Below are 13529 nucleotides of genomic sequence, written 5' to 3' on the forward strand. Positions count from 1 at the left end.
AAAAAGTAATCTTTAAGGACCTTAAACAAAAGATTTTATAAATTTAATATTTTTAATAAAATATATTTGTTTTTTTATTAATTTTTCACACTCATACTCACGCATTAAACGTCAAGTAAAGACCCTATTTGTGGGATATTCAAATTACGATTCAAAATCGATACTGACGAACATCACTATCACCGGTAAAACCGATATCACACCACGTTTATCACATAAATTTTTTATATACACGACATTATCACAAAAAAATTAGACGCACAAAACCGGATCGTCATTCGAAATTTAAAATTACCTTACCTCTGTATGGCCGTGCGTTGTGAAGGTACAAATACAACTAAGATACGTCCGACAATCGAGAAAACCAATTGCGGTACATTTTTACACGTCACAGTTTATTTACAAAAAAATCACACAAACTTATTGTTCCACTTCAACGATTACACTGTCATTTAAATTATTGAATATGTAATTCGACATTAACATAAACGTCATTATTGTAAGGTTAGAGATTTGGTGAGCAGTCTGTCAACGGGTAGATATAATTTGAAATACCGGCGTTCTTTTTTCAATATTACCAATGTGCATAGTTAAATGTTTTTTTTATTTAATTTTGTTAGCGGCCAGCATTCTTATTGCCATAGGTTATACATAATTCTCTTTAAGTTACTAACTAATACAAAATGATATTTATAAGGATTTGTTATCTATATCTACAACAAAATACATTTAGACATAAATTTATAAATTGTTGGCGTCATTTTTTTAATTAAATGGATAATTTTACAAAGAAATAAACGATTTTCAAGTTTTTGGCCGTGCATTCAGTACTCGGTCTATATTTAATAACATATATATCTATTCCATTACATTGTGAAGATAAGATTAACTCGGTTTAAAATAATTTCTCATAAATATAACACGACCGTAGCGCGATGATTTTAATTAAGATAATTGTTTTATAACGACAATTCTAGTTATTATTATTACTAATAGGTTTCATTAAGTAACTAGTATTCTTTTTAGATGTTAGTTACATATTTTATGTCTACATTATCTGATTTTATTATTGTTAATTTAATATGAACTTTACCCTTAGTATTTATTTGTCCTTACTAGGAATTCTTTGAAAAGATCGCTTGTCAGCGATAAGGACGCACGTTTCCTTCTCAATAATTTATATTAATCTACTTTGGTTTCAATATATATAGCAAAACGTATCATAGTATATATATATATATACATGCAGTGCTTCCCAACCTTAGCCTTTCTAAAATACTAACGACGATAAAGATAAACATAAAGTTTTATGGTGCTATGGCGACACCTCATTTTTAAACGTTTAGGTCGAATTTTCATAGGTGGTATAAAAGATAACAAAATTTCAGTTTTATAAGTATAGTTAATTTTATATAAATACTAGCTGACCCGGCAAACGTCGTTTTGCCATGTATATTATTTCCAGAAAACATTTTTTAGTTCAATAAGAATAGGGGTTGATCGTAGAGGGGTGACAACTAAGGGTTGGATGCATTTTTGTTTCCTGTATCATAAAAAAAAACATAAAAAATTGTCTAAAAAATAAAAATAAATTTCTTTGGGGTTGACACCACTTATCACCTAGGGGTTCGAAAGATAGATAGTAAACGATTCTCAGACTTACTGAATATGCATAAAAAAAATCATAAGCATTGGTCGAGCCGTTTCGGAGTAGTATGGGAACGAACATTGTGACACGAGAATTTTATATATATATATATATATATATATATGATGTATTGGTCACAACTTTATTTAATTATAAATACCTATATCATAGTAAATTCTCGATAATAAACCTTTGCAAAGTATTTAACAAAACAATTTATAACTCGTAAATCATAAGTAACTTTAATATAAAATGAATTCCTTTCATTTGTTCCTTTCCTTTTAACGAGCTGTGTTGGCCAAGTGGCTTTAGCGTGTGACTCTCATCCCTGAGGTCGTAGGTTCGATCCCCGACTTTGCCCCAATGGACTTTCTTTCTATGTGCGCATTTCACATTCGCTCGAACGGTGATGGAAAACATCGTGAGGAAACTTGCCCTAGTCCCTAGAAGTCGACGGGGTGTGTCAGGCACAGAAGGCTGATCATCTACTTGCATATTAGATTAACAAATGATTATGAAACAGATACAGAAATCTTAGGCCCAGACCTAAAAAGGTTGTAGAGCCATAGATTTATTTATTATTATTTAATTGTACAAATTTCATTTAAACGTTAAATAATTCATATATTATAAACAATTATATTTTCTTTACATAAATGAGAGACATGTTGCCCCAATGAATATATATATATATATATGATTATTCAACATTGCCTGGCGTTATCCTAACTAAGTAAATACTTTTATTGGAACATTCTCAAATGGCTTATTAGTTTTTTATTATTAATAAATTAGAAAAATTCTATCTTTATTTCAAGAAACTAAAAAGCAGAGAATTGATGAGCATAATAAGGAAAAGTTTGATTATAATTAATATTTAATCATATATCATTTATCGTAAAATAAATTTATAGTCAAATAAAGAACGAGGCGGTGGTTTGTAGTTTTTACTTATAAATAAAGAATGTTTAGGTGTGTAATTGTATATTTTCATACACGGAGTTAGCGTTGAAGAAGTCGCCAGATAATTCGGTAAAATACACGAAATCAACGCGGTTTAAAAATAAAATATGTTTTTTGTTATAATCTCCTCATTAATTAATTGACTAAGATTTGTGCAATTATGTATAGGTAGACTAAAATTTTCAACGAATCAAAGTCGTTTATCTATAGAAAATTATAAACTCGACATCTTCGAAGTCGGTAGAAAAGGATTGTCGTCTTTTCTTATCTCCGATAATTTTTAATCATCACATTTCCTGACCTCAAAATAGAACTCATCAATATCAATAATAAAAAATTATAAAGTTTGTGCTATGTGTTTATGAAATTGTTTAAATAAAATATGTTCTTAACTTATATTTTTTTTTAACAAAAAGTTACGTTTTAGGATCGCTCATTCTGATATAATCCGAAGGCGAAAGTCATATTTTGGTTCATTCGCGAGGTCATGTACGAATTTTCATACATATTGAATGAACGAAATCTGATTATCGCTAAGGTCATATGGATACATAAACTGGCAGATTTTATAGATGTTTTATGAAAAAGCGATTCTTCCAGTTGTAGATTGTCAATAGGCAATAGGAACATATGGTAGGTATAACCAAACGCTACTGACAGCTATACGTACTCGGTACTGTTATCTATGATTCAGTTTGATTGAAGATTTGACAATTAGAACTTTTGAAGTTTGATCAACTTTTGTTGATGTTTATATTTCGAGTTTCTGTTAGCTTAGCTTATTTATTTTATTTAATAATTTGTAATCTTACAGCTAACATACATATTATAAAACAAAACATTTAGACAATACAGAAAGCCAAAACAGATTAACAATATATATGTAACAGAAAACAATAAACTAAAGAAAACTGAAATTTAACATTTGAAACTATAATACTTAATATTTTAAATTACTTTTTAAGCAAAATCAAAGTGTTCCCGCCTCTTTAAAAACTCCCTCACGTCTTCTATGGTGAGGTGGAAAATATCAATATTCTCATAGTTAGATAAAACCCGAAACATTGGCGACTTATTAAGGTAATTCGATTACGTACTAGGCACATGGAACAATGTTGTGTATCGTAATGCATAAGGAGGAGGGGTTTTAAGAGGAATTAACGACAGCAAATAGGGGCTATCTATACGCCACGCCATATATCCAAAATATTTGCAAGAACCTGAATAACTATCCAAACATTGATATTTTTTAAAACTAAGGAATTTCACTAATTTTTTTATATAATATGGAGACCAGATAGACCAGACTCGCATACTCCAGCACGCTCCTCACAAATGAATATGAAATACCTTTTATGCAATTAATGTTTTTGAATGACTGGCATGACCACTTGACAAATGCTAGTTGATTATACGCTTTGCTTGTTATGTCATTGATATGTTCTGATTGGCCCATTTTTTCATCTAATAATATTCCACTACTGGAATATTATTAGCTGGTCCTTTACTAATTTTTCTTTTTTTTTTGTAGTGTTATCGATTTTATAAATGTATTGTATTTTTTTTATTTAAATCATGCAAATAAAAAAAAATATGCACACTAAAGTAAAAATATGCAAGTACTTCGTATGTCGGATCCGCTAGTAATTAATATATATGGTTTATAATTAGGTTAATACGGAATTAGACAAGTTTTAACAGCGATTGGTTATAACTTTCTTGTTTATGGTTAGTATCTATCACAGAGGTCAATTAACTGTATGCAAAGCTTTCGACTGTTTCTATACATAAAATAAAAATCACTCTAAATGTCAAGAATCTCCAAAAGTTGCGTGACGTGACACTTGAACGCTTCCTTACAGACGTTAACTCAAAATCTCAAACAATATCTTATCAAAATTTACAGAAAATATTCTTATTGTGCAAAAATAGTTTGTGTTATGTAGAAATTATTGTCAAGTACAGTTATAATGTCGACACAGTGGCTCCTACTGGGAGCTTGGGCATTTTTTTTACCTCAATATACTTTTATTGTGTATAATTAACTTCTTTCTTTATCTTTAAACCTACAACAGGGGGTTTAGACAAGATGCCTTAACAGTAGTGTATGTAGAAAGAAAATGACACTTCGTGTCCACAAATGTTCATACAAAATTAGTTTTTGACTTTCTGCTGTCTTTTCATCTGGTCTAAACCCATACCTTAATAATTTCATCAATATTCTTTGTAATAATATCTGCAAAAAACGAAAGCTTTCAACCCCGACGCTGGTAAAGAAAAGAAAAGTTTTTGAGAAATGCCGAAGCTTCTTACGTCATCCTATTTTTACTTCAACTGTCAAAATCTGAAGTATTTGCCAGGCAGGAGTCTCACCTGAAGTTTAGTGATACCGCCTCCAATGGACACTCACACTGCCAGACAGCAAGCAAGTGCGTTACCGGCCTTTTAAGAATTGGTACGCTCTTTTCTTGAAGGACCCTAAGTGGTATTGATTTGATAATACTTCAGCGGGCACTTGATTCCAAACGCTCACTTGTGGAACGACGGACATCGAGGTGATACGGATGGTATTTAGTATTCTACCTTGATGTCCGACCAACTCCTCTGAACACACTCACTCTAAATGAGGTAGATGATACAGAGAGACCTTACATCTCTACGCAACGCCAAGGAATCAAGCCGTTTCGAATCGCTCTTCGTTGAATACAGGAATCAAGCCGTTTCGAATCGCTCTTCGTTGAATACAGTCAAGTGGAAGGAGCTGGTACTGGGGAGCTCCCGCCCAAAGGTGAGAACAGTATTCCATGTGGGGCCAAATATCCGCTTTTTAAAGATGCAAGCGGTGACTCGAAGTGTAGTACCATCTCGCCTTGCTGAGCATAACAAGCTCTTAGGAAACTTAGCCTTTCCTTCCAAATGACTAATGGCGGCTGACGAAGAAAGCGACCGTCTATGATAGTTTCCAACTTCGATGCCTCAAGCAATGGCGTATAGCAGGGCTGGCTAAATGACACGGGACCCCGACCCAAGAGGGCCCATGCCCAAGAGGCCGCAAGCTCATAAAATTGTTATTTTTATTTCATCTTAAATGTATGCAGGTTTCCTCGCGTTTCCTTCACTGAAAAGCTAGCGAATAGATGATGAATGCATTGAGATATTATGTTCTGTGGATGAATGCAATACGCATTGGGCTAGCGTAGGAGACCATTCCCAATTGCCTAAGAGAGTTATTATTGTGGCATTAGTGCTGCATATACAACGTGTAATTGAGAACGCTGAAAATCACAAAATATATTACAATTAAACTGCTAAAATTGCCACAGGCCTCCAGTTTGTCAAATTTTTGACATATCTTATTCTTAAAAAATGAATTTGCATTTAAATTTTAATTAGTAAGTAAAAGTAGTTTATGTTATATAACTGACCAGGGTCTTAGCCAAAAATAACTTCGCTATGATATTAAAAAATTCTAGACGACCTCGTCTCGTGATCATACAAACTTTGGAGTTTGTGGGCAAAGACCCTGACTGACTTATGAAAGGATAGCCTCAAGGACAGTCATAGTTGGATTCAATCTCGAATACGGGTGAAAGTATTACGTAAGCAGATTTTCTGCGATTTATCCCCCCCCCCCCCTCTTCTTTTCAGCAATAGTAAGCAAAGCTCTCAAAAATAATAGTACATAAACGTACTATTTATAGACTATGTGTGAAGAAAATTAAAGTGTCCCCTCCAACCTATAATGCTTCGGTAATACTTGAACGACCCTAAATTCCTGAACTCTAACGAAACTTGGTCAGTTCCTCAGTTTGGCACTGATATGGTACTCCACTTACCCAATACCAACATATAATGCTGCAGTTAATGATGAACATTAAACAAAATCTCACACAGATAAAGACAATTAATTGTCTTAGGTAAAAGTTTGACTTTTATTTATTAAGAACAGGCAGATACGTAATTTTAATAAGTATTGATAGTCTATTAAAATGTTACATTTGCTGAACAATTGATAGGGGAAAAAAATATATAGGAACATTTTCAGCCAGAGATCACCCTCTACAAAATTGTTCTGACATAGTTTTTTTGATAAAATATAAAGAAAAAAGTCATTAAATAAAATAGGATTTTTTTTCACTTTTCACTAATAACTTTTTGATTTTTGGATTTATGATAAAAAAGTAACAATAATTGTAGGCACAGGGATTTACTACAAATATGTCTTTGCAAATTTTATGTACGATATATAGTTTAGGAGATATAGCCAAAAACGTGCTTTCACCCCTTTTTCCAACATGGCGGCCGGGGTACAAGGGCACCAACCCCACAAACTTGAGGTTAAACTTGTACTGACCCCCCCCCCCTACATGTCCCATAAATAAAATGTTCAGTTTGGCCCTCAAATTGTAACATTTCAATGGACTATGAATGAAAACTAGTTTCGTATATACAAACATGACAGCAGAACGGTAGACAAATAGACTATAAGGAGCTTTGCAAAATCGACTTTGGGTCCTTAAAGGAACGAGGGTACCAATTGTTAATAGCGACTTGCAAGCCTTCTGGCAACGGGAATATCCAGGGGCGGTATCCCTTAGCATGAGATGAACCCCCTGAAGGCGACAAAAAATCTCATCATAAAGAAACTAATTTTTAATATATTGAATTACCCATTTGAAAAATACTTTGAATATTAAATTACTGAAGTAAAAACCTTGACTCAGGCTTAGGTTATGGGGCACTTCTTGTGGAACTTAAAACTATCTAATAAACAATACGTTTTTTTATGCGTCATTTTCGCATATTTTACATAATTCCCAGTAGTCTAAGATAGAATCATTTTTTTAACATATTGAATCAGATTGATTGCCGTAATCTTTTATCTAAATGAATAACCTCGTGTATCCTCTAGACAGTGGCGTAACTTCATCTGGGGCCTGTGACAATTTCTTTTTCCCTATCAGTAAAAATCGTCACGTTTAACTCAATTTAATTTTAATAAATTTCGTGATTTTCTGTGTACTCAATTACACGTTGTATATGTCCCACTAATGCCACAATAATAACTCTCTTAGGCGATAGGGAATGGTCTGTAGTTCCCACGCTAGCCCAATGCGTATTGCATTCATCCATAGAACATGATATCTCAATGCCTTCATCATCTATTCGCTAGCTTTTCGGTGCATGAAACCTGCATAAATTTACAATGAAATAAAAATAACAATTTTATGAGCTCGCGGCCTCTTGGGCAGGGGACCTCTTGGGTCGGGAGCCTGTGGCATTTTGCCAGCCCTGCCACCCTATTGTTACGCCACTGCCTCTGGATATCCTGCTCATCTGATTTCTCCCAAAAACGCCAACACTCATCGATATCCAGATTGAGCTTGATAAACGAGCTAGTTCTGGGATACACTTAGTTTAGATACTTTGAAATGCATTTTACTTTAGTTTTGATAGTTTTTTCTTCGTGTCCGTTATGTTATATATGTGGATACGAGTTTAAGCAGGAATCAAAAGCTGACGTTAGCGAGGCGTCACTCACGCGAGCCGTACATGTCTTTTAAGTTAGTTCAAACTGCACACGGTGTGTAAATTTGATTGAAATGGGTTAAGTAGTTTAGAAGTCCATAACGTATAAACAACGTGACGCGCAATTTATATATATTAATAAGATTTAGTATTTGATGTGTATGTGTCAAAAATTTGTAAATTCATATTTTATTATAAGAATACATGTTGTTTTATTATAAATATATTAATAAAAAAATCTTAAACAACATCTTCTAAAACATCTTATAGAGCAACAAAAACTTAATTATAAAATGCAAGTGTTATGTAGAAATTATTGTCAAATACCATTAAAATGTCAAATGGAATGGCGCCCACGCTATGGAATACTGTGTGAGAGCAGTTTCGTTTTACCTAAACATTTATTTTATTTTGTGTAAAAATTAATTATTTTCGTTTTTCTACTAATGTACAAGAACTGTGGCAATTATTATTATTACGCAAATTCTATCAAGTATTAATGTATTTCATTGACGATACGACAAAACAGTCATAAATTTCATGGTAAGTGAGCTATCAGCTTAATATATATAACTTATGTATTGTGCTGTATGTCAAAGTCCAGTGTTGACAATCAAAGGTATTTTATAAACAAATACTCCTTAAATTGGCAACAGGTTCTTTGAAGTTATAAATTGACTTTACCGCAACTTAGGTTTCTGAATCCTCCAGAACTGCCGACAACAGTTCTTTAGACAGAGAATCATCTAGAAGAATAACTGTGGTAACAGAAATAACTAAGGTACAATGGAAGCAAAAAGAAACAATTTAGAAAGTGTAGACCAGATTAAGGAAACAGCAGACACATAGCAGAATGCCACAGTACAGATAGAAATTACGGGATTTAGAGGCAGCCTTTGCTAATGTAAAGTATGTGAATTAAAAGCCTTTTATTATTAATATTAATTTATAAATGTCACCTGAAGCTTTTTGTACAGACCTTCGCTAATAACACAGAAATTAAGTTTGACGTTCATAGGTGTACAAGCGATTACCTGTCGAATCGAGCTTTATTTTGTTTAGAACAAGTGCTTTAATAAATAATATCGCCGCCCATAGACACTCTCAACGCTAGAGGACTCGCGTTTTTTATGAATAAAAAATTCCAGCAACGCACTCCACTTTTGGTGAGCCTGCCCTGCCCGTTTGTCCCCAGTTCCATATAAAAACCAACGAATTACCGCAAGTATTGTGTATTACTCTCTCCAACAGGTTATGAATAATGGAATAGATTGCACTCTTGCGCACATAATTGGTCATAATCTCAACAGTCGCAAATTTAACATTCATCAACATTAGAAACAAATACTCCAAATGCTACCTATCAACATTAATAGTACCTATATTATGCTGTGGTCTCTGGCAGAATGACCAGCGCTGTATAACAACTCTACTCCTCAGCATAATGCTGAGCCAGGGCCAATTACAACCACAGCACACACGCACTACATATTTAACCCTTTTTCTTTATTATTATTCTTTGATTATTGTTATTTTATGTGTTTCTGTGTGTGTGTTTTGTTAGTAATAAATGTTATGTCTGTGTCTATTACACTCCTGTACCTACTGGACTGTTAACAAAGTTCAAAATCTACCACATTTAAATGGAGTTTCCGATATATTTGCGGACTACAACGAAATACATACAAATATATTAAAAACCAATTATAACTCACCACAGAAATAACGACTCGACACTTCGCGACATTTTAAATCATATTAAAATTAAAATTACGTACGAATCTGACGGCATCTAAATCTTTAATGAAATATTCAATGACGAAAAACGAGTTAGTTAACCTTGCACGTTTTAGTTTTGGTCAAAGCTCAATATAACATTTCCTATCTATTTATTTATTTACATAATACATTTAAAACAGTAGATATACGTTACGATCTATTCCTACATTACGTGACTATTACGGCAAACACGAAATTTACAAAAAAATAATTAATTCAAATTCAAAGATAGAGATTAAGAAGTTTAACTACAAATTTTAGTTTTAACTCATTTAAAAGTAGTATGCGGTGACCGTTAGAAGCTTTACACGCTTTTTTTTAAATCGATCAATACATTACCTTATATCAAGTTCTGAAAAAGGAACGTTCCTGTTATATAATAATATATAATAAAACTTATTATTTAAAGACTTCTAAAGCTAAATAAATACAAAATAACAGTCCCATTAAATTGTCAGTCAAACAGATTTTATAATAGTTAACATTAATTAAAATTCATATCCTTAATTAAAAATAAAATAAAACTTTTACAAACAAAAAAAAATATATAAATGTGTCTATTCATTACAACAATACATTACAATGTGTAAGATTTGAGAACTCTTTTAAGTAAAAAATAAAATACAATACAAAGTTAACATAATATGTTTATCTTTTTACGAGTTTAACCGTTAGTTTTTTAATTAATTACAAGTTACACCGAGGCAGTCAAACGTGATATAACAGTTAAATGAAGCGCCTAAACACGTGTATATTTATGAAAGAGAAAAGTTGGCAATGAGAACAGTGCGTGGGGAAATCAGAAGTTTTTACGTCAGTAAATGCTGTTACGTATTTTGCTCAAACAGGGAATATGTGGGACTTAAACTTAATTTAAACCCTACCCTTTAAAACCTGACGGATGCCATCACCTCGCCAATGGGCGGAGGCGGGTAACAGTTGAGGCCTATCCTTACTTCTGTCAAACGCGAATGTAACATCGTTACTCCTACACGCACAAATCTTCGAAACTTTTCCTTCGTCGACGTTTTCTTTCCGGCGGAGCATCTGATTCGTTTTCACGCTGACGCTCCGCATTCTTACAAAAAGGCATTCCGGGGACCTTCAGCTTCCAGCATTATTTGAATAAGTAGTGGAAGCGACTGATTGCCAACGATCCTATCAGCAAGGACCAAGCGAAAGCCTAAGCCAGACTCTCGTCAAGGATGATTACGATCAACAGTTTGTAGACCAAACCAATATTCACGTTACTCTTCCCTCTTGGATGTAGACCTCCTCCAACCCTTTCCAGGTGCCTATACCTTTGCCGATAGCCCATCAGTATTTTCCTGTTATTTCATCAAGTCATCACCCCACCATTCTAGCTTGCCAACTCTTCTTTTCTCGGATGGTCCTTCGATTGTGTTGTATGTAATATTCATGTGTTGTCTAGGTATACGCTGGTCATGCAGCCCATTGTCAATTTAGTTTCAAAACTCGTGATATGGTTGCTATAATTTCTTGACTTATTTACTATGCTTTTCTCCTTACTTCTATGGAGAAAAGTAGCATATGTTATATTTTGATTCGTTTTTGTTCGATTGTGCTACAGACGTCGTGAAATATAGTCGAGATAAGAACAAGCAGATGGTTTTAGCAGAGACACGAATTAAGGGAAACTGTTAACTTCCTCCCGTTAAGACCAATGTATGTCCCTTGCCTGGACCCCAACGGTTCTATAAATAGATTTCGCAGCAAAAAGTTTTAAACTTTTTTATGTCATAGAGCCATTCATATTTTTTCTAAAACAGGGGACAGCACGCATCTGTCTGAACTTATGTTATTCCGCCATGGACACACTTAATGTCAATAATTTAAAATCAAATATTTATATTTATTGTCAATGCAGGTTTTTCTCTAACGAGCCTAGAGGCGAGTTCTTAAACGGTGCATCATTATAAATTAAAAACATAAGAATTACCCGTGACGTCATTAAACAACATTATACATTTAAATACATTTTACACCTGTCTAATGACGTCAAAGCGCAAAAAGTATTTCGCAACGTTACGGTAAAAAACCTAGATGTTATTTAGTTTCGGCGCCATATTTTATTTATTTATTGTCAAACGATTAACTATTCAATGCGCTTTGGAGGTCTTGCAATTGGTTCTTAGAAAAATATTAATAAAATGTTAGAATTAATCATCTTTCGCTTTTGGAAATAATAGACAAATATTTTGTCGTTGTTTCCCGCGTCAAACGTCGTTATTTACGATCATGGAAATTTTTAAATAAAAACTTTTTTGTAATGATATAGATTCAATATCTAGCTTCCTTTGTCTATGTTCTATTATCTTTGGTTCTAATACCCAGCGAGTGGAAGGATACAGTAAGATAATATATTCAGGTTTTTACGTTGCGTTAAGTCTTTGGGTATAAACTGGTGCAGGCGTTTTCTTTGTTTGCAAATATTAAATCAAGTTTATATGGAAAATACTTCCATAAATAAACCATTGTTCAAGTAGCAGGTATTCATAATTTATATCTTAATCAACTCATTAATTGATCCACTTGCACGAATATACGCTATATAAGGCCATCATCGACAATAATTTATATAGCATAAGCAATTTGAGCCCAGAGTAGGCAGAAAATAATAAACGGCTCAAATATAAGTCTTTTTCCAACTTAAAGTGCACAGGCGCTGATTAAAGAGACAGATTAATTTAAACATTGTTTATGTGATTAGATGGCTATTTGACAATAAGAGCATTCATATTTTTTAATATTGATTATTTTTACGTCAGTCAAGTGATATAATACGGTCACAGATAAGTCGAACTATTATGAAAGAAGTATGGTGAACAGTTCCTTCAACCTTTGGGGAGATGCCCCACCAGTCTAATTGACTGTCATCAAGAGCCGAGCGGCTTTTTTTAAATGAAATCTCGCTGTTGGCCTAAAGGATCTTGACAGCTCAGCTGTTTTGGCGAGCGAAGCCTTTCCCGCAAGTGCAAGTACGTCTCCTGCGCGACTCGAACCTCGGCTTGGGCCTCCGCGGGAAATACTTCGTTAACGCGTTTCAGGGTCATCACAGTGATTGACAATTAACAAAAAAAAAGTAAAGAGTAATAACTTGACGTCTGTTTACTTGACGGCAACACAGACGGTGTGCGACGCCATTTTGCCTAGAGTAGCGTTTTGGCGGGTTCCTTAAATTATGTTTAATTTTAAATATTAAAGTCATTATTCAACTGAACTAAAAATAACAATGGTTGTAGGTTCAAGCCACTTAAAATAGTTTTTAAAATCTTAAAAGCCTATTAATGATTCTACGTACTTAAGTTTATATGTACGTCAATGCGTGATGCATGTCAGGCATTTAATAATAACGTCATTTAAGCACTAACACGTTTAATGAGCTTTAATTTGTCGTGACCTCAGCGACACCCATTTACTCATAAGTTCTGGTAATATTTTCTATAATTATTTCTTTAATTGTACCTACATTTAAATCCAAGGAAATTTGCCTCGAAAATCGTAATATATGAAATACATTATCTATGCTAATACGATAATGTCCAGAAAAAATAAAACTAAATTAAAAAAGTATATAATATTAAACACA

At 33.3% G+C, this 13529-nt stretch overlaps 1 protein-coding gene across 3 annotated transcripts in view; it reads right to left on the minus strand.

Annotated features, from left to right (window-relative positions):
• The window catches only part of LOC123717793 (multiple C2 and transmembrane domain-containing protein-like), a 77235-nt gene that overhangs the window by 50688 nt on the left and 13018 nt on the right, over positions 1-13529 (minus strand). Inside the window, exon 1 of one of the 3 annotated variants that reach the window (XM_045673985.1) lies at positions 9856-9915. The exons of 1 other annotated variant lie outside the window; for it this stretch is intronic. In XM_045673985.1, coding sequence (XP_045529941.1) covers positions 9856-9887 — 32 coding nt within the window. In that variant the 5' untranslated portion in view covers positions 9888-9915. Of the gene's footprint in view, positions 1-300; positions 455-9855; positions 9916-13529 lie in introns of those variants that run through there. One more of the 3 variants, XM_045673987.1, reaches the window with a different exon arrangement.

The sequence above is a fragment of the Pieris brassicae genome, chromosome 13 (genome assembly GCF_905147105.1).
Source record: "Pieris brassicae chromosome 13, ilPieBrab1.1, whole genome shotgun sequence".
Taxonomy (NCBI): Eukaryota; Metazoa; Arthropoda; class Insecta; order Lepidoptera; family Pieridae; genus Pieris; species Pieris brassicae.